Source organism: Mirounga angustirostris, unplaced genomic scaffold (assembly GCF_029215605.1).
Source record: "Mirounga angustirostris isolate CCGP_5_RB_7025 unplaced genomic scaffold, mMirAng1.0.hap1 SCAF_4, whole genome shotgun sequence".
NCBI lineage: Eukaryota > Metazoa > Chordata > Mammalia > Carnivora > Phocidae > Mirounga > Mirounga angustirostris.
In genome coordinates this window covers 185,657,948-185,678,830 of record NW_026991712.1, presented here as the reverse complement: position 1 = coordinate 185,678,830, position 20,883 = coordinate 185,657,948, and the positions used below count along the sequence as shown (strand labels likewise).

Genomic DNA, 20,883 nt, shown 5'->3' with positions numbered 1-20,883 from the left:
GACACAGAACATTTCTGTCGCCCCAAAAGCAGAGTGGGAGCATGTGTTTTTCTCCCCGAGAAGGGGACACGCGAACAAAGACGTGAGGGGGAAGGCAGGGAGGAGGGCGCTGGGGCTGGAGCAGAGGAAGCACAAAGCAGAAGAGGAGGCTGCGGGTGGTTGTGGTGGGTGATCCGTGGACGTTGTAGCGAGCACAGGAGAGGGGGCTCTATCCAGCAGATGACCAGTTGAACCCTACTGTTTCTGGTGGTTTAGCAATTATCCCAAATTTTCATTTTTAAACCAAATATTACCACCATCATCAACAGTTCCCTTAAACTAAGAAGCCAGACTGGGTTTGGTGCCTAGGCCTTCACTTGGTACCTCCAGCCTCCACCGTCTCGTCTAGCGGTGTGTGGGGTGCCACCGCCTCTCTTCTCTTCCCAGGTGAAATGTGAGCATCCCTCCACCCTCAGCCCAGCCCAGACACTTGCTGGTGTGGTGGCCAGGCAGTCACCTCCTCCCAGTCTCAGCTGGTGTGAGAAGTAGGAGATGCCGTTGCCCGTCTGGTACAGCAGGCCGGCGGCATGAATGAAGCTGGGGGCAGTCATGTGCACGGGAACGCGCAGGTGCATAGGAACATGTGTGGGAAACAGAGGTGGGCCGGTCCTGCAGGAGAAGGTAGTAGAGAGCAGTCTGAATACTCTTGCCACAGTGTTTTTCTTCTACTGAAAGGTATCATCAGGAGGTGGCATATTTTCTGTGAAGGGTCACCGTAACTATTTTAGGTGCTGTGGTTCCTTACAGTCTCTGTTGCAGATTCATCTCTGCTGTTGGAAGGGAAAGCTGCTCAACTACCCAGCAAGGGACTGACCCTGGCTGTGTTCTAGTTCCAGTAAACAGAGTAAACTCTGTTTATTCACCCTGAAATCTGAATTTCATACAATTTTCATGTCTCAAAATACTACTTTTTCTTCTTTCCTTTTTTTTTAAGATTTTTATTTATTTATTTGACAGAGAGAGATAGCGAGAGCAGGAACCCAAGCAGGGGGAGTGGGAGAGGGAGAAGCAGGCTTCCTGCCGAGCAGGGAGCCCGATGTGGGACTCGATCCCAGGACCCTGGGATCATGACCTGAGCCGAAGGCAGACGCTTAACGACTGAGTCACCCAGGCGCCCCTTTTTCTTCTTTCTTAAAAAAAAAAAAAAAAAAAGCTCCAGTGTGGAGCCCAATTCAGGGCTTGCACTCATGACCCTGAGATCAAGACCTGAGCTGAGATCGAGTCAGACACTTAATCCACTGAGCTACCTAGGCGGCCCCCCTTTTGATTTTTTTCAACCATTAAAAAAATGTAAAAACCATTCTTAGTTTTTAAGTCACATAAAAATCGGCGGTAGGCCAAATTTGCAACTCCTGATGTAAATCTGTAGGACATTTGTTTTTTTTGGGTAATACTTTCTTTTTTGATAAATTCTTCAGGCAGGAATAAAATTAAACATAGTGTATGTTTAACAACAACAAAAATACGCACTCAATTTCCATTTTCTCAGGAAATTGATGAATTTGTAACTTCTATGAGATGTTTTTCAGTACTGATCATCCATCCATAGTGTTAATTCAGACCGTATGAAAATCAAGTCTTACATCTGCTCAACAAACTCCAGTGTCTTTAGTCTTCCCTAATAGTTAGCTGTTCTTTATTTTAAAGACCACGCCCGAAAGTGAGGTGTAGCAGCAGGGACTTACAGGTAACTGTGGATCAGATGGTAGTTCCTCTCCGTTAATTTCACTCATTTTTCCATTCTAAGGTTTATACCATGCACATGAAAGATAAAGCAATGGCTATTTATGCGTTCGTTCTATTAGCAAAAGAACCTCACAGCTGCTAACGATGCCAATTTTATGTCAGTGTTAACCAGATGCTTCAAACAGAAAATCAGTCAATCTTAATAATGGTTTGATTTGAATTATAAATGTACAGTATTGTCACCAAATACATATTTCTTATTTGTATTTACAGGGTTCCTGGCTCACTGCTCCTAAAACCCATGCAATTTCTGGTGATAAGGGTGATAAATGTATCCTGTTATGTTAATGACGGTGGCTTTTGGTCTCCACCCAAGGGCGGGGGCTGGTTGCCAGGGGGACCAACCAAGTGATTAGAGGGCTGGAACCTTCAAGTTCTGCCCCCAGCCTCCAGGGAGGGAAGAGGAGCCAGAGGTTGAAACAGCCAATGGCCAATGACTTAGTCAATCTTGACAATGCAATGAGGCCTCCATAGAAATCCAGAAGGACCAGGTTCGGAGAGCTTGAGGGTTGGTGGGCACAGTGGACGTACAGGGAGAGCAGGGTGTCTGCAGAGGGCATGCAAGTCTTGTACCTTTTCCCCAGACTCTGCTCTGCACATTTCCACCTGGCTGTTGATTCATGCAAGCCCCTCTAGTGAATTAAAAGATTCTAAGGAGGTGGGTGTTGGAATCTACAGCCCTGGGTCAGTTGGAAGCCCTGGGCTTGTGACAGGCATCTGAAGTGGGGGGTGGCTGCAGTGTTGTAGGAATGAACCCTTAACCTGTGGAGTCTGATGCCGTCTCCAGGCAGAGAGTGTCAGAACTGAACTGAATTTTTTTAAAGTAGGCTCCACACCCAGTGTGGAGCCCAACGTGGGGCTCGAATTCTCGACCCTGAGATCAAGGCCTGAGCTGCAATCAAAAGTCAGGCGCTCAACCGACTGAGCATCTAGGCGCCCCTAGAACTGAGTTGAATTCTTGCTGGTTGCATGCTGCCCCCATCCGCCATGCTGGAACTGGGTGGGAACCCTAGAAGAAATTTTACTGTAAACTCAAGTGAAAAAGTTCCACCATGAATAGAAAACATTGTTTTTGTGGTGATACTCAAATGCCAAAGTTGGTAAAGTACAGCGTTATGGTAAAAGTATCTTATTAAAGCAAGAAACCTATGCAGGAGAAATAACCTTAGGATCAGTTACAGTGCACACAGATGCATGATTGAATCAAAACAAGCTATGATATTCCACCGAGAGAAAATTAAGCTAAAGTGTCAAAATGTACAAATATTTTTGTGTATTCAGAATAACAATTTTTTGTGAAGCTGATTCTTTTTTTTTTTTTTTTTTTTTTAGTAGGCTTCATGCTGGCCATAGAGCCCAGCATGGGGGGCTTGAACTCATGACCCTGAGATCAAGACCTGAGCTGAGATCAAGAGCCAGAGGCTTAACCAACTGAGCCACCCAGGCGCCTAAAGCTGATCCGGAATACAAAAAAATCTGTAGCATGTCAGTGTATTACAAACTGAATATTAGGAATGTCTGAGCTTTAAAGAGCTCCTTTTCAATAGACCCTGTAGCTTTTAAAATAAGAAACTGCAGGGATGCCTGGGTAGCTCATTCGGATGAGCATCTGCCTTTGGCTCAGGTCATGATCCCAGGGTCCTGGGATCGAGTCCCGCATCGGGCTCCTTGCTCAGCCAGGTGCCTGCTTCTCCCTCTGCCTGCCGCTCCCCCTGCTTGTGCTCTCTCGCTCTGTCAAATAAATAAATTAAATCTTAAAAAAAAGGAACTGCAATCACTGAAAATAAAGTGTGTAACTCGGAAATTGAGCTCTTGAGGAAGGACAAACTGAACAAATAAAATAAGAGCTCAAACAGTTTATTTCATTTGAAATTCCATTAATAGTATTTTGGACTAAATTTTGGTAAGAATTTTTTAGTGGAACTGTCATCTTTAGTTCATTCCATTCTATCCTGGAATGGAATGAAATTGAAAAGGCCTGCCTGCATTTTTGTGGCTGGGATGTAAATTTGATGAAGCATTCAAATATCATAAATAAAGACAATTTATAAAAAAATAGTGTCAAGGGGCGCCTGGGTGGATCAGTCATTAAGCGTCTGCCTTCGGCTCAGGTCATGATCCCAGGGTCCTGGGATCGAGTCCCCGCATCGGGCTCCCTGCTCCATGGGAGGGCTGCTTCTCCCTCTCCCACTCCCCCTGCTTGTGTTCCTGCTCTCGCTATCTCTCTCTCTGTCAAATAAAGAAAATCTTAAAAAAAAAAAAAAAAAGTGTCAAAAATATTCTGAATGGAGGCAAAAAGACAATACCCTATGAAAATACTTGGGCCAAAGTGTATGTTCCACAAAGATGAAATTTAGAATTGAGAGTATTTTCTCAATTAAGAATATTATGGTATACAGGGGCGCCGGGGTGGCTCAGTCGATTAAGCGTCTGCCTTCGGCCAAGTTCATGATCCCAGGGTTCTGGGATCGAGCCCCACATCGGGCTCCTTGCTCAGTAGGGAGCCTGCTTCTCCCCTGCCTGCCGTTCCCCCTGCTTGTGCTTGCTCTCTGTCTCTCTCTTTCGCTCTCTCTGTGTCAAATAAATAAATAAAATCTTAAAAAAAAAAAAAAGAGTATTATGGTATATAGAAAAGAATCAAATTATGTTAAAAATTTTAAATTTACTAAATACAAATGTATTAAGATGGTAGGCAACTGGGGCGCCTGGGTGGCTCCATCGGTCATGGTCATGGTCCCAGAATCCCGGGATCTAGTCCTGCATTGGGCTCTCTGCTCGGAGGAGAGCCTGCTTCTCCCTCTGCCCCTCACCCCACTCATGCTCTCTCTCTCAAATAAATAAAATCTTAAAAAAAAAAAAAAAAGGCAGTAGGCAATGTTACAGAAGAAAAACAACCACACTGAGGGTACACTCTCTGGGAGAACAGCGGTGCCCCGGTGCGGGAGTGAGGATCCAGAGAAGGCCTCCCTGTGAGCCCTGCTTGCTGGCATCTGACCCCCGCACAGAGCCCTCTCCGTGATTCTGCACAGGACCGGTGACTCGCTGCCGTCCAGCGGAGTGCAGTGGGTGTGAGCAGTGCGGCCTTCAGAGCTAGGCCACAGGAAGCCTCGAAGCTCTCCTCTAGGCTTCTGGAGGTGCTTTCTGGGGAGGCCAGCTGACAGAACACTCCATGTCCCCCGAGCCTGCTATCTTCTGAGGAAGGCCAAGCCAGCCAGGGTGGGGAGAGCCACAAGGGAGGCACAAGAGTGCAGATGCTACCTTCAACACGCCCCAGCTGCCATCGAACTACACCCACATGAGGAGACCCCCAGCAGAACCAGCCAGCTGGGGCTGGTCAACCCACAGGACCATGAGGAAATCAAACTGTTCGTGCCACTAAGTTTTGGCAGGGTTGGTTAGACATAACCAGAATACAGAATATCAGAGACAACTATAACGGATAAACTGTTTGAAAGTATTTGAATGTATGACAAAAATAATTCTCCTTCCTTCCTTCCTCCCTCCCCCCTCTTCTCTCTCTCTCTCTTTCTGTAGGCTCCATGCCCAATGTGGGGCTTGAACTCACAACCTGAGATCAAGAGTTGCATGCTCCATCGACTGAGCCAGCCAGGCACCCTGCTTCTGCTACTTTTAATGTTCACATAATCAATATAATTTTAATAATTTGCTTTCATATATGTTAAGTATATTTAACGGAATAAAATTTTTTTTTTTTTTTAAAGATTTTATTTATTTATTTGAGAGAGAATGAGAGAGAGAGAGAGAGCACATGAGACGGGGGAGGGTCAGAGGGAGAAGCAGACTCCCTGCCGAGCAGGGAGCCCGATGCGGGACTTGATCCCGGGACTCCAGGATCATGACCTGAGCCGAAGGCAGTCGCTTAACCAACTGAGCCACCCAGGCGCCCCCGGAATAAAATTTTTTAAAAAGATTTTTATTTATTTATTTGACAGAGAGACAGCGAGAGGGGGAACACAAGCAGGGGGAGTGGGAGAGGGAGAAGCAGGCTCCCCGCTGAGCAGGGAATCCGATGCGGGGCTCGATCCCAGGATCCTGGGATCATGACCTGAGCCGAAGGCAGACGCTTAACGACTGAGCCACCAGGCGCCCCTAAAGGAACTATTTTTGAACAAACCATTTTATAGGTTCTCCAATGTAATAAAAACAGTGTTGGTCAATAAACATTCTTAATTAATTAACTAATTATTTTTGAAAGATTTTATTTATTTCAGACTGAGAGAAAGAGAGAGAGAGCACCCACAAGCAGGGGGAGAAGCAGATTCCTTGCTGAGCGGTGAGCCCGATGCGGGGCTCAATCCCAGGACCCCGGGATCATGACCTGAGCCGAAGGCAGATGCTTAACTGACTGAGCCACCCAGGGGCCTCTATTTATTTATTTATTTGAGAGAGAGCGTGCTCACACAAGCAGGCGGAGTAGCAGGTAGAGGGGGAGGGAGAAGCAGCCTCCCCGCCAAGCAGAGAGCTCAACTTGGGGCTCAATCCCAGGACCCATGACCTGAAGCAAAGGCAGACACTTAACTGAGTCACCCAGGTGCCCTGGTCAATAAACATTTCAGAAAACTACAAAATTTTCATTATTTTAAGCACGCCCTTTTACTCTCAAAAATGTCCTGGTCTGGATGATGCATGATGGTCACTGCATCTACAGGCCACCGTGAGGATTCTGCTGACAATGAATGATGCCAGCCTTCGAGCTCTTCAAGCAGGATGACCTGGTCTGACCTGAGTTTTTGCAGGCTCACTCTGGCTGCTGCGTTGGGGGAAGGAGGGAGGCGGGGAGAGCAGGCAGGAGAGGCTATTCCGTAATCCGAGAGGTGCTGATGGCAGGAATGGCAGAAACCGCTGTCTTATGTATGTGGGTTTCATAACTGGCTGCCTCATTCAGCTTGTTAGTCCTGATAGTTTTCAGTTGGTTCTCTAAGGATAGGCAATCATATCTTACACCGAAAATTACAGCCCTTTCAACATTTACATCTCTTTTATTGTTTGTCAAATTGCGTTGGCTTAAAACTTCCAGAATAATGTTAAATATGCTTTTATTTCCTTTCCCAAAGAAAACTTTTAAAATGATAGATATTTGTGTTAACTCCTCACTGACAATCAACTGAGTCACCAGCGGGCAGAACAGCCTTTAAAAGTTAAAAACTATTGCTCACGTCATCACTTTTTCAACCATTTTGTTGTTTCTTTAAGCAAGGCCCAAATAACCAAATTACTCCAACGAGCCAGTGACTTTTGAGACTCAACAGCCTTTGGTGCTGATCCAAGTCTACGGGAAAGGACTAACCTAGAAAGGTCGAGAGAGCCGCCACACAGAAAGCTAGGCTCCAGCGCCAGCCACGGCTGATGAAACGGACTGTCCTAGAGACGAGTGATCACGGCACTGAGTTCACAAGGACGTGGCTTTTAATATTTTAAGGAGTGGTTTGGATGCCTGCCTTCTGCTGTTCTTCCATTTCAAGGAAATAACCTTTTGAAAATGGACTGGCCACAGCACCAGAACTGGGCAGCTTTCTTCTCTACGTCATAACCAGGCGTTAGGCTGCAACTTACAACCCACTTTCAAAAACTTGCAAGGCAATATGCTTTTATACGAGAAGTCACAGCTTTGAGGAATGAAGGTCAGATCCGAATTCTGACAGAAGATCAAAAAGATAAGGAAAAAGAAAAAGATAAAACAGATCTAATGCTGGATAAATTAATGAGCCAGAGCTTTCCCAACAACTTCTAGTTGAAGGTATGCAGGCTTGTGTTCTTTTATTATTAAATCACATTTTTCAAATAAAAAGAGCTTACAAAGGAAAATACTTGCACATTTCACCTTATTTTTCAGTAGAGCAGGGTCACCAAACTTTTTCTGTCCAGGGCCAGAGAGTATTTTAGGCTCTGTGGGCAACTACGGTTGAAACTACTCAAGTCTGTGCTGTCACTGGAAGCACCAAAGAGCCACAGGTAATACTGAAGGAGCGCTGCTGTGTTCCAATAAAACTTTATTTAAGAACATTGAAATGTTTCGGGCGCCTGGGTGGCTCAGTTGGTTAAGCAACTGCCTTCGGCTCGGGTCATGATCCTGGAGTCCCGGGATCGAGTCCCACATCGGGCTTCCTGCTCAGCGGGGGGTTTGCTTCCCCCTCTGCCCTCTTCCCTCTCGTGCTGTCTCTCATTCTCTCTCTCTCTCAAATAAATAAATAAAATCTTAAAAAAAAAAAAAGAACATTGAAATGTTTCATATCATTTTTATGTGTCACAAATATTCTTCCGATTTCTTAAAAACCATTTAAGATGTAATAAAAATGATTCTTAGCTCATGGGCTGAAGAAAACTAGACAGTAGGCCACAGCTGGCTGACCCTCATTCTACGGTACTTAATTCTGTCATCAGCGTATAAAAAGATGACAATGATGACAGTTATGAAGTCCTTTACATACAGTCATGATACACTGAAAAACTGTCAGTAGGACCACAACAGCTACAGATTCCCAAGTGTTGAGGAGCTGGAAGATTTACTCTATCCTACAGGGCAGTTTCTGCCACCCGGACTAGAAGTACCTGGACTCTGGGGAACACATCCCACTGTTTCAAACTGTCTCCAAACAACCAGGTAACACTGATAACAATGTAACACAACTTGTCAAGTGAATATGATTGACTCAGAGTCTCAGGATTTGAGCTCCTCAATAAAAATCACCAACTGATAAGATTCAAAGGTTTAAGGAGCTAAACACTAGAGGAAGTAGCTGGAGAGATCCCCTTTTACTCATCTATTCCAACCTCTAAACTACAACCCCACTGGATCACCGTCTTCCTGGATCGTCCAATGAATCATTCATGAGTCAACCCTTTTTTCTTTAACCATTACATAAAAATGAGCACTGTCAAAAAGATACCTTTTTACTCTCTCATCTGCAGACTACTGAGCAGTTCCCCTCCGCCCAACCCCTGGTGACCCCAGGTCTGCTCTCCAACTTGACAGTCTTTTTTAAAGATTTTATTTGTTGGAGGGAGAGAGAGAGAGAGAGAGAGAGAGAATGAGAATATCTCAAGCAGACTCTGCACTGAGCATGGAGCCTGACATGGGACTCGATCTCACAACCCTGCGATCACGACCTAAGTCAAAATCAAGAGTCGGATGCTTTACTGCCTAAGCCACCCAGGGCCCCCCCGACAGTCTTTTAATTGAAGAAGCTGCATTTGACAGTTGTGGCCACTTTCTTTTGTTCCTCTATCTCAGTGATTATGGACAAATAACAGTTTTCCAGTGCAATTAATTATCTCCAATAAATAAATTTGGATTTTTGGTTAAGCCAACAGGATTGTCTCCTGAAATCCTCCTTCCTCCCAAAGTGACACTCAAGGAATACCAAGAGCGACAGGATAAGAGGTGCTAACCAAGCCTTAGAAACTGGAAAAGAGGGGCGCCTGGGTGGTTCAGCTGTTAAATGTCTGCCTTCGGCTCAGGTCATGGTCCCAGGGTCCTGGTATCAAGCCCTGCATCGGGCTCCCTGCTCAACGGGAAGCCTGCTTCTCCCTCTCACACTCCCCCTGCTTGTGTTCCCTCTCTCGCTGTGTCTCTCTCTGTCAAATAAATAAATAAAATCTTAAAAAAAAAAAAAAAACTGGAGAAGAATGGAGGTGGTCATTGACTGAGCAGAGAAAGAAACCAGGCTTCTGCTGGCTCAGGAATGGGAGGGACCAGCACCTCAGGAGTTGCCTGCTCACTAAGGAGACAACTGACAGAGGCTTGCTCTTTGAAGAAATCAAAGGAAGGCATGCCAGGTCCAGCTGGGGGGGCGGGGGGCAGGTAGGTACTGGAAACAAAGGTGACGTGGAATGGTCATCTCCCGACCTCCCACCCACACAGCAACAAGACTGCCGACAGCCAGGTTGAGAGACTGGGGGTTTCCTCTCCAGAGAAGTATCACCTGCTAAGTAGAAAAGGTGTGTGTGGGGGGGTGGGAGTCTCCATCCAAAGACCCCAGAGTTAAGGCTATCAGTGACAAGTCCTGCCAAGCCCATGGCACATCCCCTAAGCCTCACTGCCTCAAGAGCAGCCAGCCAGAGATTACCAGACATTTGAGGAAAACCTCCAACACGGAAGTCTAAAACTAAGTAAAGATCAAAAAGAACCAGAAAGAAGCAGAGGATACAAATGCCAAAGAAAATGGCAAGAAATGTCTAAGTAATATCCTTAGAAAAATAAAAGATATTGCATTAATCATAAAAAATAGCATTTATGAATGCTTACTAAGTGTCGGGGACTCTCCTAAGTATTTGACATGTATTATTCCATTTAATCTTTTCATTAACAATGAGGCAGGTACTGCTACTGTCTCCATTTCACAGATGAAGACACCAAGAACAGAGGCCGCATGTCTTGCTCAAGGCCACACAGCTGGGAGGTGTCAGAGACAGGACTTGAACTCAGGGCATCTATCTCCACAGCTCAAGAACCAGAGCCCTACCTTGTACCTCCCCATGAATTCGAAAAACAACAAATTTGAGAAGAAGAAAGTTCTTGGATGTTAAAAAATACGGCAGGATTTTTCACACTGGAAGGAAGGGTGGAAAATAACCTAGAAAAAGAAACTCTCAAACAAGTAGAACTAAACCAAAAATACGCAAAATGGAGAAGAAAAAATTAGCAAGTGAGACGATGAGTCCAGAGGGTCCAATATGTGCAATGGAAGGAACGTGGACAGAAGGAGAGGAGAGCTAGGAAGAGAGAATGTGAGAAAATGCCCCAGGGCTACGGAGCCCGGCGGGGGTTGGGGTTGGGGTGGGGTGGGGGGGAGGGGAGCCCCCACTGTGGGCACCTGACTCCAGGGGCGCTCACCCGGGGCCTCCCATACGCAGCTGCAGGAGCCCAGACAGGAAGACCCTACAGGTTTCCAAAGGGGGAAAAGAACATCACACACAAGAATCAGGAACTGGAATGGGTCTTCTCAACACCAGTCCTAGAAGCTAGAAGACACTGGAAGGAGGTCTTCCAAGTTCAGAGGAAAAATGACTTCCAAACTGGAACTTCACAGACACACTTCCTAAACATGTGCATATCTATCTATACACATACTGTGAAAACACGCAGATACATGCTTTACACTTCGTTAAGTCTAAAGATGCAATCAAGACATTCTGAGTTATGCAAAGTCCACATTTCACCTCTGGAAACCAATGTGGCCACATCTCTTACAGCTGAACATTTGCGTATCCCATGACCCATCAATTTTAGATCGAGATGCTTGTGGACACTCTTGCACACGCGCACTAGGACACAAGCACGAGAACGTTCACAGCGGCAACGTCCACAATTGCGGAAACCCGGAAGCTAAACACCCACTCGCAGGAGGTATAAACTGTGGTGTACGGCAACGAAAACGACTGAGTCACGACTTCACGAAACACACAGACGTTTGAAAGAGTAGGAGGTGTGGGTAGAAAACAGGGCCCAGAGGACCACCTATAGCATGTACCATTTTTATAAAAAAGCTCAAAAACAATAAAAATCAAACAGTGGATTACTTAAGCATACATCCAATTTGTGACAAAATTTCAAAGGCAACAGAAGGATGGCTCCCTTTGGATGGTGTTTCCTTCTGGCAGGGGGATGGGGCAGGAGGGGGCCATGGAGGCGGATGCAAGGTGTGGGCAATATTCTTGTCCCGCGGTGGGTTCCTCCATGTCTGTGACTACTGTTAGGGCCTAGACATCACACGTAAGCCTCTGTATGTATGTACACATGTAAGTACTTATGTTATTGTTTTTTCTTTTAAAAGACAATAAAATGGGGGAAAAAGGGACAAAGAAATTTGGCTTCCAGGGATCTTCCTTAAGGAAGCTGCTGGAAGATGGTTTTCTCCACAGAAAGGGATCAAGGGAGCCCAAGGAGGGGAGGGAGGTGCTGTTCCATGTGTCTCCGGGCCTGGCCATGTCTCCTGTGGCTGCTCCTTGGGAACAAGGTGTCGACTGAGTGAACAGAAAGCCATTCCCAGGAAGCCGGCGAGGGAAGTCGTGGGGCCCCTGTACAGCAGGCCAGAAAGCTGGGTCCAGACTGGAGTGGGAGCAGGGAGGACGGAGCGGGGCTTTAGGGGGTGCCACCGGGATGGGGTGAGAGTGACAGAATACCTAAGGAGTCTGAGGGCACTGGGGAACGTTCAGTCCTGACAGCCCGGAAACGAATTAATGACAGATTTAGAGAGAGCTCACCAAAGAAACCAAAGGAGAATTACTAACACCGTGAAGGAAAAAACGGTTTTAAAGAAAGGTCAGGTGGGGGCGCCTGGTGGCTCAGCCGGTTAAGCGGCTGGCTCTTGATTTCGGTTCAGGTCATGATCTCAGGGTCCTGGGATCAAGCTTCTTGTCCGGCTCCCTGCTCAGCGGGGTGTCTGCTTGGGATTCTCTCTCTCCCTCTGCCCCTCCCCCCTTTCTAAAATAAATAAATAAACCTTAAAAAGAAAGAAAAAAAGGAAGGAAGGAAGGAAGACGGTCAGTCAGGTGGTCGTGGTATACCAGCTAGCTCAGCTGAGCATTTTTTCACTTCACCTGAAAGGGGATTATAACCACACTGGGTGGACTGACAGACATGTGCGAATGGCATCCTTATCTTTACTGGCAGAAGGTCAATACTAATTGCTAAAACTGAAAAAAACAGAGAACAATGTAAACACGCAACTCAGGAATACAGAGAGGTGTCCGAAGCAAGAGCTCAGAGAGCCTGGAGTGGCACCTCCGGGGCGGGGGGCAGGAGCAAGGCCTGGAAAGTCGGGTGGGGGAGGGGAAACTGCTTGTTTTTGTAGTACGTCGAGTAACCAACTTTCTAAACTACTTATGCATTATTACTTGGACCACAAAAAAACAAAAAAATTTCCCCACACCTCAGACTTCAACAAAACTAGAGTCTCCTTAAAAAAGATTAAAATCTCGGGGTGCCTGGTGGGGGGCTCAGTCAGTGAAGCGTCTACCTTTGGCTCAGGTCATGATCTCAGGGTCCTGGGATGGAGTCCCCACACTGGGCTCCCTGGTCAGCGGGGAGTCTGCTTCTCCCTCTGCCTCTCCCCCCACCCATGCTCTCTAATAAATAAAAATCTTTAAAAATGATTAAAATCTCAGAAAGGTCTTATATGCATATTTCAAAATCAGTAGCCTTCTTGTGCCCGTAAGTGTCAAAAGTTTCCTCCTCAGGAAGAGCCAACGTAATCAAATGACTACATTACTCACGGGCAGGGCCTGGAGCGGGAGACACACCCCCACCCCCCCAGAGGTCATTAAAGGGACTCCACCCAGCCCGGATGGGAGCACCACCTGCCGGCCTGGAATCCACTCCCACACCGACTCTGTGAACAGCCGGGAAAACTTATTTTTATCTTAATTATATAACTCCCCCCACCCCCCACCACTCTGGAAGATGTAGGTCCTTGTTGCTCTGTGTTCAGGATGAGATGGTGGATAAAAGTGCGGTTTCCTTTAGTCCCCAGCAGCCCGCCTTGTTCACTGCTCCTTACACCAAGCCAAAATCGTCTTCGTGCTGTTGGTTCTGTTCTCTCAAACTGTCACAAATTAAGACCAGTTGCTGCTTCTCCACAGGGGAGGGCAAGATGTGCCTCTCTGAGCTCAGCTCCTACTAAGTCCCTCCACCACTGCTCCAGACACACTGGCCTCTCTGTTATTCCTCAAACATACCAGACCCACCACATCCCTTTGAACTGGCTGCTCCCTCCATCCAGAAGGCTCTTCCCCGATCTCCACACGGTACTCTTTTCTCCTCACCTTTGTTCCAATGTCACTTCCTCAACAAGGCCTGGGTACCCTATTTAAAATTGCAGTCCTCCCCCCCTTACACCTTGACCTATCTTCCTGCTATAGCATTACCACCTTCTGACATACTATATAATTTATGTATTGTATTTACTGCGTATTACCTGTCTCTCTCATCTAGAATCCACGAGGGCAGGGTCTTGTCTGTTATCCTCTGCTGCATGCCCACATCTGGAACAGGACCTGACTCCTTATAGGCACCCAATTTAAACTGCCTTGTGAATATATGAATCATCTTTACCTTACCCACCCCCAACCCACAAATATTCTAAACTGTTGTTGATATTAAGCCCCGTCAGTGAAAGACTACCATTTCCCTCCGGCTCCCCTTCTCTGAGCTAGCACATTTCACCTTTCCATTCTAGTTCACTAGATCTTTTAGAATCATGGTTTTGTCCTCTGGCCTTGGGTCACCTGAGACTATGACAGACACATCTTCACTGACATCATTCATAGAAATTCCGAGCATGCCAAGTGACAGCCTTTCTCCCACGATGAGAAGCTTCTCACCAGGCTGGAGATGATGCATTAATCAACCCTCTTTGAGTAGAATCAGTTGTTCATTCAGCCAGGAATGTTCCGTTCTGAATTATTTTCATGTTTATATTTTGTCTGGCCATAAGGATAATGTGAGACATTTCTGTCAAATGCATTCTCAATAACTAATTGAAAATTCCCCCCAAAGAGGCAACTGCGTGAAGAGGCAATGTGCAGTCTGCCTGTTTTATAGCTGGTGAGCCCAGGGTGGCTCTTGAGACTCTCTCCGCAGATTCACTGTGAGATCAAAGTTGGAACCTGTGTTGTCGGAGGTCATGGAGGATCAAATGCAAACTTACCAGAGTTTCCAAGGATGCACCCCCCACCCTCGCATAAACAGCAGTCTCTCATTGGGACATCTTGATTCTGAGCGGCGACACGGACAGGATGGGGGGACAGCCTCCTCTGGGCCTCCTGCAGCTGGCCCTTCTGCAAAGACTCTGCCTCCTCGGACTCAGTCCCTTCTTCTAAGACAACGTCCCAATTTCTTCCCTTTCGGTAGCTGCCTGCTTCTGCATATGGTAAATCGCCCCCTCCTGCCATCGAGCACAACAAGCATATGGGTTCAAACAGCTTTTCTTGGGCACGATTCTCCTGCCAGCAAAGCCGAGTCGGTTTATGACATCACAGCCATTTCCACTGAACAGACTGAAGTCATAGCCACGGGCTCATTCGAATGCCTACAATCATTAGCCATGGCCGCCAAAACACAGCTTTTTAAAAACCCTTTAAAAATAATTGAGTAATGTAATCCTGCATCTTTATGAAAACATTTTGGGATTTAAAAATTTTTGACTGTTATATGTCTTCCTTGATACATTATTTAAATTCTTTTCCTGATAGAGCTGGATCCTATTTTTAAGCTACTGCAGGAATCAAGCTGATAAACTGGCCTTTCTAAAATCAGAAAGGAGGTCTTGCCAGGGAGTTTATGTGACCCTCGGAACGGCGACAGGAGAATGGACATAATGCAGCGAGCCCCCTGAACTGTTATGTAACAGGGTCAGAAAGCAGGCAGTCCACACCCTCAGAGGCAGACAAGGACGGCTCCCCAACAGTCTCTGATTTAATGCTCTGCTTCACACGGGATGGGAACAAGTTCATTAGAAGGCGATAATAAAGTCCAACAGTGCTGCCTGAGATCTGTCGTCCTGACTCCCAGAGTGGCTGCCATCGGAGGGAGAGAAGGCTTATGGGCATTAACAAAGAAAGGAATCAAAAGAATCAATATGAAGTGAATGTGGCACAGAACAACCCAATTGTGGGATCTTAAGTCTTTAAAAGGCAAGAAATGTAGATGAATTAAGCCAATAAAACAGAGATCCTGAAGATGGAGGGAAGGTGGCCAGGATGGTCCAGCTAGAGTCCTGTCACATGTGGCGCTCTGGATGTGCATGAGCCTCGCCATCTGTCCCAGCCGTAAATGCCCTCCCAGACTTGCTCAATGCCAGGGCCCAGGACATCCTGGGACGGATTAAACTCAGGACTTCGGGGTCTTTTGACCCCAAGTAGTGGGTTTTGTGGCAAACCTTCCATTTCACACAAGGGGAAACTGAGCTAAGACAGGAGAAGTGGCCTGACCCAGGGCCCAGAACGGGAGGGAGCAATCTGAATCCCAGTGCAGGGCTCTGGACTCCGAGTGGAAGTTCTGCCACGCCGTCTCTGGCATCCGTGCGTGTGAGTGCGTCTGTGCATGCATTCCGCTGCTGGCTTGCACAATGGAGCTGGGGACCGTGCTCGTCATTTCTGAGCCCCACAGTGCTTTCCCAGGCTCATTTCACATAAACCAAGACTCACAGGTAGCTGGGCACGCTGAAACACCACCGGGCCAAGGCCACAGGCGAAGGGGCCATTTTGAAATCCCAATCGCCAGACCCCATCCAAACCCACCCACCACGGGCCCAGAACTGCCTGACCAAACCAAGTGCTTCCCATGCAGTGCTGGAGGAGACACGAAAATGAAACTGAATTCTTAACTTCACTAGTACCAAACAAGTACCACTATGCATTTATTCAGCAGGTTAGTCTGTCTCTACTAAATTAACACCTATTTCCTATTTTTTAAAATCATATCCCAACTTGGTATGGTAGGAAGGTCAGATGGCTTCATTAAAAAAAAAAAAAAAAAGAAAAAAAGAAAAAAGATTTTATTTATTTATTTATTTGAGAGAGAGAGAAAAAAAAAAGAAAGAGAGAGTGAGCGAGTGAGGGGAGGGGCAGAGGAGGAGGGAAAGGGACAAGCAGACTCTGCACCGAGTACAGAGCCCTACACAGGGCCTGATCCCATGACCCTGAGGATCACAACCTGAGCCAAAACCAACAGACTGAGCCACCCAGGCACCCCCGGACGGCCTAATTTTACAGACAAGAAAACTAAACATAGGTCATGTGCTTTGCTCTGGGTCCCGCATCACTGTGTCAGAGTCAGTATTTCCAATCAAAGATTTTTCCCACCTGACCTCTTTGCCTGTTCTTGGTACATACATCCTACTGGAAAATCCCCACCCAACAAACTCTTGCTGGTAACAACGGAGAGAAATACCCGTCCAAGTTTCAGATGGCAGTACCAAAAATGGTACCTAGCCTGCCAGTCCCTTGGGACAGGTCAGTGCTGAGCCTGATGGTCATCGGCAGTGTCCTTCCCCTGTGGTTTTCTTAAAAGAGGAGACTGCCCCGTCTTCTTAGGATAAGAACATTCCAAACCCTTCCACTTATCATGAAAAGCAAAACCCTCAGAAATGGAATCAAAGATCCAGCTCAAAACCTCTCCTCGAAAAGCTACACAGCCAATATCTGGTTATCACTCAGGATTTCTGGTTAGAAAATGTCTTATTTATTTGGAAGCAGTTTATGCAAGTAGCAAAGTATTAGGAATTTTACAATAACTTGCGTGCTTGTGTGAAATGGTCACAGCTGTGCTCCCTCATTCCACAGAAACATGGCCCGGAGACACATTTCCACAGAATCCCAGTAAGCAATCACTGCACACACCCAGATGGCCAATTTTATCGTAGGACACAGAGGCTCAGGCTACTGTGACGTTCTCTTTCCCCTTCATTGCTCTGAATGCAGCAAAACTCCAGCCAGCACAGCAAAGATACCAAAGCAAAAGCTCGCTCCTGCCAGGCTCCCACCCCATCTCCTCAACCCTCACTCCATCTGCCAACGCCGGCCTTTCAAACCAGACCTCCTCACAGTGCGCGGCCCTGACCACTGGCTCCGCAAAGGTACCCCATGAGCATGGTTCAGGGCGCCTCAGAGATCTTTAGCGCTCCCAACTATGTCACCCGCCCCGAGTTGGCTTGCCTGGTGTTTCAATTCTCCACCTGCCTATGACCAAAAGCCGCTCTCCACCATTGACGCCATCATCTGTTGCAGGGAGGCTGGGTAGAAGGGAGAGGTGTGGGCATTTATAAATATACTTTGAAATGCAGGCTTCAAATAGATGGCAGTGTTCTGAATATACGGTCCTCTAAATGCTGTAGGAATCTTTAAAAAATCCACTTTCTGGAATATATTTGATCAGAAGTTCATATTGTCACACTTCCCAGTTGTATACTAGCATCTGTTCTTTTTCTTTAGGAGACTTTCAGGCTGCCTGCCAGGCCATCCTGGCCACACTGATGGAGTCTGAGTCCCCTTATCAAGCACACTGAACAGGAACACTGGGCCACATTTGATTAGCCATTCATACATCTGGCACCTCAAATTGACTGACACATAGGGCTGGGGCATGCACTCAGAACAACGTGCTTCCCTAATGAATCAAAGGACAAAGATACCATATGCGGGACTGAGAAGTAGCTCTCAGACTCAGGCACATCGCTCGGTCACAGGACTCAAACTCCCCTGGGGACTTGACCGAGTTAAAGGCGTTCATCTTATCGCTGCCAGAATAACCTGGTGACTGATGTTCATGGCACTGTTGTCCAGAGAGGATAAAAGCCTGGGCCCCTGCGTTAAGGTGGTTTGGAAATGTCCCATGCCCTAAGTGGTGCAGGGAACCTCGCTGCCTCAGTGTGGTCAGGTGCCTGCCTTCTCCCTGACAGAGTCCTCTGACTGTCACCCATCAAGGGCTTGGGCAGCTCGACTACAGGGAAGGGTCTCAGGGACCCGGCCTGTGCTGTGGTCGGGGATGTCTCCTTGGCTTTGGGGAACCATGGGATTGGTTTTGTCTTCCCTGCACATGGTCGAAAACACTTTTCTCCAGCTCCTGAGCAGCATCTTTGCTGAAAGCCACCAAGAGCTGCTTTCCATAAAGATGCCACTTAGATAAACAAAATTTTGTTCCACCAATTTTGTATGTTATTACCTTCGGGCTGGCTTACCTTGGGGTTGGTGCGCTGCTGCAGCCTCCGCTCCTCCCTCTCCCTCTGCAGCCGCTCAAACTCCTCCCTGATTTCCGCCGGCGTTCTCCTTCTTTCCACCACCTGCAGGAACAGTCAGGGGGAGGAGACAGTTAAGGACCCAGAGAGCGAGGAAAGAGATGACATCGTTAACTGTGGCGTGTCCGCGTGGCCCGGGCTCGTGTTCCTTTCCCCAGGACTTTAAGAACGGCAGTGACACCCCCAACGGGGTTTTCTCCCATGGACACAAGCCCTGGTGATGCGAGGCTCATAGCCACACCCACTCAGCTCTGCCCTCATCATCCCCAGGGCCATGCTTTTCCTCAGCTCTCCGGAGAGACAGAAGCATGACTTCCTTGGTTTCAGTAACTGATCTCTGAGGCTGCAAGAATCTTACAAAGAACACGTCACCTTATTTTTTAATTATTTCTTTTGAGAGCGAGCGAGCTCACACACGAGCATGGGGTGGGCAGTGGCATGGGGTGGGCAGTGGCAGGGAGGGGCAGAGGGAGAGAGAGATCTTAAGGAGGCTGCACACCCAGCACAGAGCCCCATGTGGGGCTCAATCACACCACCCTGAGATCATGACCTGAGCTGAAATCAAGAGTCGGACACTCAACCAACTGAGTTACCCAGGCTCCCCAAGAACACATCACCTTAAGTCTAATGGTCTAAACTTCCTAATGAGTCCCAGGGCAGACAATAAACCTTAAAGATGAAAGCGAAGGGCAAAGGTGCCCACCAAAGCTCTGCCGTCTCTCTCCAGTGCGCTGGGACCATCGCTAGAGATGCTTCTGAGCTTAGACCACGGTCTTCGGCCATCAGTCCTGGGCGTTTTTTACAACTCTTCCGCCTACACTGTGATACGACCCTGAGAATGTATGATGTAAGATGCACCTTAACATCAACAGTTCTCAGGTACTGAAGGGCAGACCACATGAACACTGGAGATTGCACAATGATGTCAAACTGATGAGAAAATAAGGCATTCCACCTTGGCTTTTCTTAGCTCGTCATGAAGTAGAGATTTCGAAGAGGCAAGGAAAGGCCACCGTGGGCCTCAGGCCCCACATGTGTGAAAGAAGAAACCGCACCACGTGATTTCTAGGGTCCAAAGTGCCATAGCCTGTGAGAAACACCGAGAATTGGGGTGGGACAAAGTCAGGAGCTGGGTGGGGGGGAAAGCCCAGAGAGCACATTCCCCGAGGCAGTGGAAGAAACACAGAGGAGCCTTGAGAGGCTGCTCACAGAACAGCTAAAAAGGGAGGTGATGTGAGAAGAAGCAATCCTGGAAATCACAAGTTTAAAAAATTGTTTAAAAAAAATACACGCTTACAGCAAAAAATCAAAATAGTACAGAAGGATATAAAGGAAACAGTGCAATTTGCCTCTAGCACCCTCTCTTCTCCACCACCCTCCTTCCTTCTCACAGGCTAACATCTAGTTTTTATGTATCTTCTGGACACCCTCCGCGCACACATACATACGTGTGTGTATGTATATTCTAACGTAAATGGGTCATACTCTAGGTTTTGTGCCCCTTGATTTTATTATTCAGCAATATAGAAAAATTAATATAAAAACTGGCTTATCCAAAAAAACCACTGTGAAATTTGTTCACTACTCCTTTCAGGAAGTAAAGAGAAACAAATAAAGAAAACATTTTCCCCTCTAATAACCCAATATAATCAATAATTACTAAAAAGGGGGCGGTGGTTCTTTTAAAGGAAGTTTTTTTTTTTTTTTTTTTTTTTTTATTCATGAGAGACAGAGCGAGAGAGAAAGGCAGAGGGAGAAGCAGACTCCCAAGGAGCAGGGAGCCTGATGCGGGACTTGATCCCAGGACCCTGAGATCATGACCTGAGCCGAAGGCAGACGCTTAACCATCTGAGCCACCCAGGCGCCCTCTTTTAAAGGAAGTTTTAAAGTAAAAACACAAAAATCGTCCAAGAACAAATCCAAAGACCTCAATGGCACACCAGGTCACTGCTCTGTGGCCTCCCAGCATCACCCTCGGTCATACTGAACGGATGCAGAGGCTCACCCCGATAGTTCTCTGAAGTTGAGGGTGTGAGCACCCACCCCACATCCCTAACCCTGGATGGAGGGGTGGGGGTGCTCAGTGCTTCAGCTTCCCTCATATCCCTGTCTCCCGTCAGCTTCCCCCTTCAGCACAGGGGAAAAAAGCAAAGGAGCTTCAGGGAGATGTAAGTTATCAACTACTCCATTTAACCATGAATATCAAGGAAGATCAGAAAAAAAAGGATTTAAAATATTTTAGAAATTCTTCCTGACCTCTGAACCCTAACTTGCCGGGCCATTGACTACGGAACCTGCCAGGGGTGACCTGAGTGATGCATGACCAAGGTCAGGCAGGGTCTGG

General features: G+C 47.1%; 1 protein-coding gene across 1 annotated transcript in view; it reads right to left on the bottom strand.

Moving 5' to 3' along the window:
• Nucleotides 1-20,883, bottom strand: part of DNAJC11 (DnaJ heat shock protein family (Hsp40) member C11) — a 76,365-nt gene that overhangs the window by 19,924 nt on the left and 35,558 nt on the right. Inside the window, exon 4 of the mRNA XM_045898809.3 lies at nucleotides 18,483-18,584. Coding sequence (XP_045754765.1) covers nucleotides 18,483-18,584 — 102 coding nt within the window. The remainder of the gene's footprint in view (nucleotides 1-18,482; nucleotides 18,585-20,883) is intronic.